General features: G+C 38.1%; 1 protein-coding gene across 1 annotated transcript in view; it reads right to left on the reverse strand.

The window, feature by feature from the left end:
- Window positions 1-6: 6 nt before the first annotated feature.
- Window positions 7-3,184, reverse strand: part of LOC107551881 (glutaryl-CoA dehydrogenase, mitochondrial-like) — a 17,353-nt gene continuing 14,175 nt past the window's right edge. The window contains exon 12 of the mRNA XM_016233645.1: window positions 7-497. Within this exon, the coding sequence (XP_016089131.1) occupies window positions 424-497 (74 nt within the window). The 3' untranslated portion in view covers window positions 7-423. The remainder of the gene's footprint in view (window positions 498-3,184) is intronic.

Consider the following 3,184-nt stretch of genomic DNA (forward strand, 5'->3'; position numbering starts at 1 on the left):
ATGACGAGCGGGTCTGTCTAAAGTGCAAGCAGGATGTCTGGCTTCCTTGACAAAACCAAACGCTTTTCGACAGTATTTTGAAACCGCTATGAATGAGCTTTCATCATTAGTTGTCATGATCATTGTACAATGAATAATGTGGATCCAATACTTTCAGTAATTTAACCACAAGACCATTTAACACTTTTATAATGCAACTGTCTTTGTAACCTGACATATTATTTCATGTCAATCCAGTACCCTAGAGAGAAGATCCTGTTAAAGATTTGTAAGTGCAGATTTGAGTGAGATTGGACCCATTACTAACTGAAAGATTTGAGAGCACACAGAGGCACTTATGCATGGATGTTGGCCAAGTATTTCCCTCACTGCAGAAACGGATGCAAAAATCCATCATACCCATGTTCAGAGAGAAATATGGGTTTATTTTCCAACAGTAAAAGACTGGAGTCCAGTGATGGCTCTGCCCAAGATCAAAGCATGGATGTCATGAGTGCCTGTGAAAAGGAAGAACATTCTTAGAAGCTTTTTGTATGGTTCAGATTAGTGCTGGGCGGTATACCGGTTCATACTGAATACCGGTGTTTATTTTTGTTATATGAAATTTTAAAATACCGCAATATGTCGCTTAAACAACGTTCGGAACGCGACACTGTTTGAGAGGGGTCCCTTTTCACTGTTGCACTGTGGTGAGGGATCAGCTGTATGTGTTACTAAGCGTGAAAGTTCCGAAACTGAAGCTGTAGAACTAATAGAACATGATGACACAGAAGAACTCATCCACAAATATCCACCGCCCCCTGCCATCAGCTCCCGCGTCTCACACACACGAGCGTGACTTCAGCGCTAGATTTAGCCACTTTCAGACGCTTTTAGCGGCTTTTCCCCCATAGAATATATATACTGACAAACCTAGCGACTTTTTTGGATAAACCTTAGCTATGATTCAGTTGGAAGATGTCGCCAGTGCTGCCTCTCCCGGCGCAGTGTCGTCTCTCTCGGCGTCTGTTCTGTGCAGTGAGCGGCAGAGAAGCAGCGCATTCATTTGGCCGCACCGCAGCCGACTCGTCAATAAATGAGTACAAAACAGTGTTTCCTAGCACCTGTCGCTTACTGATTGTTTGGAATTATAAATATGAGCATAGTTCGTCTGTTAATATCACATGCTGTTGTTTTTTTTTTTTTAGTTTGTTACTCAGACGCAGGCAGTCCGCTGCATGAGACCAAAAAGTAATATAGCCAAAACAACCGCATAGCCGCTCTTTAGTGTAGATGCATGTTGATTTTATCAGACGATGCCGCGATTATAAATGAGAGTGACTCCTGGTTAACATGTATTAAAAGGGGTTGTGTTTAGTCACTATTTAGTGTGGTATTTTTTTGACAATATTCACTCATCATGGCATTCTAAGTCAATATACTGCAGTATTTCCTCTCTCAATCAGTAGAAAATATGGTTCACATCCGGTCATGCATGAAAAAAAAAATACCGTCATGTACCGTGAAACCGGTATAATTTTGAAAAATACCGCGATATAAATTTTTGGTCATACCGCCCAGCACTAGTTCAGATTAAACTGAAAGTCTCTACATCAGTGTTATTATCGCTGCCTTAGCGCACTGCATATAAAGCCTATACTGACCTCTGCTGTGTGTATAGCTTTCATGTAAAATGAAACAAACATTTTTTTTCCTCCCTCTTGTACCTTCATATGTGTTGACGGCCTCTAGGTTCATGACATGGCGTATGATATGGTATTCATCTGCTATGCCGTTTCCTCCCAGCATGTCTCTGGCCTGCCTGGCGATGTCCAGGGCTTTCCCACACGAGTTCCGTTTCAGCATGGAGATCATCTCTGGTGCGTATCTTTTGGAGAAATATGTTCGGAAATTCAATGAACTGCAGGATTCTTTGGCTATGAGACAGCTGGGATTAATCTGACAAGGCTCATGGGTGTTTAGGGCACCGGATTGTGAGCTCTGAACTCCTCCAAATGTTTTGCATAAACGCATTAAACTAATAACCAAGACTGAGAAACATGAGTACAGGGGATGTAAGCTCTTTGTTAATGACTCACTTCTTTTGGTCAATGAGTCTGCCCAACTGTAAACAGGACTGCAGGCCGATTGTAATCTCTGTCAGCATGTCTGCCATCTTCTTCTGTATCAGCTGGTTTCTGGCCAGAGGGACTCCGAACTGGATTCTATATAGTAAAATCATTTACATGTATGTAGGTGAAATTAAAAGGTAACATTGTTACATGTACTTACAAGCAACTAACCCTAAACCAAATCGTAAGTAGTTAATTAATATTACTCAGTACTGTAATGACACTTGTATAACTTTCATATTTTTTACATTTCATATTTTATTTAGATTTTTAAATGTGACTTTTGTGTTGATTTACTAAAAAGCGATGTGAGATGAGTGGTCACTTTGTCATTATTATTATTTTTGTGCTTATTTTGGAGTAAACTCTTTATGTACTTTATAATAAATGTTTAATTCAAATTAAGTCTTTTTCATGGGGGGCAAAAAAAAAGATATTTTTTACATTTCATATTTTATTTAGATTTTTAAATGTGACTTTTGTGTTGATTTACTAAAAAGCGATGTGAGATGAGTGGTCACTTTGTCATTATTATTATTTTTGTGCTTATTTTGGAGTAAACTCTTTATGTACTTTATAATAAATGTTTAATTCAAATTAAGTCTTTTTCATGGGGGGCAAAAAAAAAGCAGCTTTTTAAAGACCAAATGCAAAAATATTCATTTATACTGAATCAGGGTTATTATAGTTAACTAAAACCATAAAACAAGTTTTGTCACTTGAAATAAAACAAAAAATTAACTTAAACTGTTTTATTATTTTGTTATTATTATTATAATAACTAAATTAAACCAGGGATGCAACGATTCACTGTGAGCAGGTTGAAAATCGATACAAATATGTGACTATTCAAATCGGTTGAGATGTTACATTATAGCGATACATTTGGGGGTGGGTGTTTATATGAATGTATCTCTGAGGGGAACTGACTGTCTTTGGAAAAGTTTAGATGATATTTTCGTTTCATCTCGTTTCAATTCATATTAAAGCAGGGTGCCCTGCTTTGTTTACAGCGGTAACCAAGGAAATGCTGTATCGCTGCTGTTCCATTAGCGCCACCTGCTGTCAGAGAG

Source organism: Sinocyclocheilus grahami, unplaced genomic scaffold (assembly GCF_001515645.1).
Source record: "Sinocyclocheilus grahami isolate Dianchi unplaced genomic scaffold, SAMN03320097.WGS_v1.1 scaffold437.1, whole genome shotgun sequence".
NCBI lineage: Eukaryota > Metazoa > Chordata > Actinopteri > Cypriniformes > Cyprinidae > Sinocyclocheilus > Sinocyclocheilus grahami.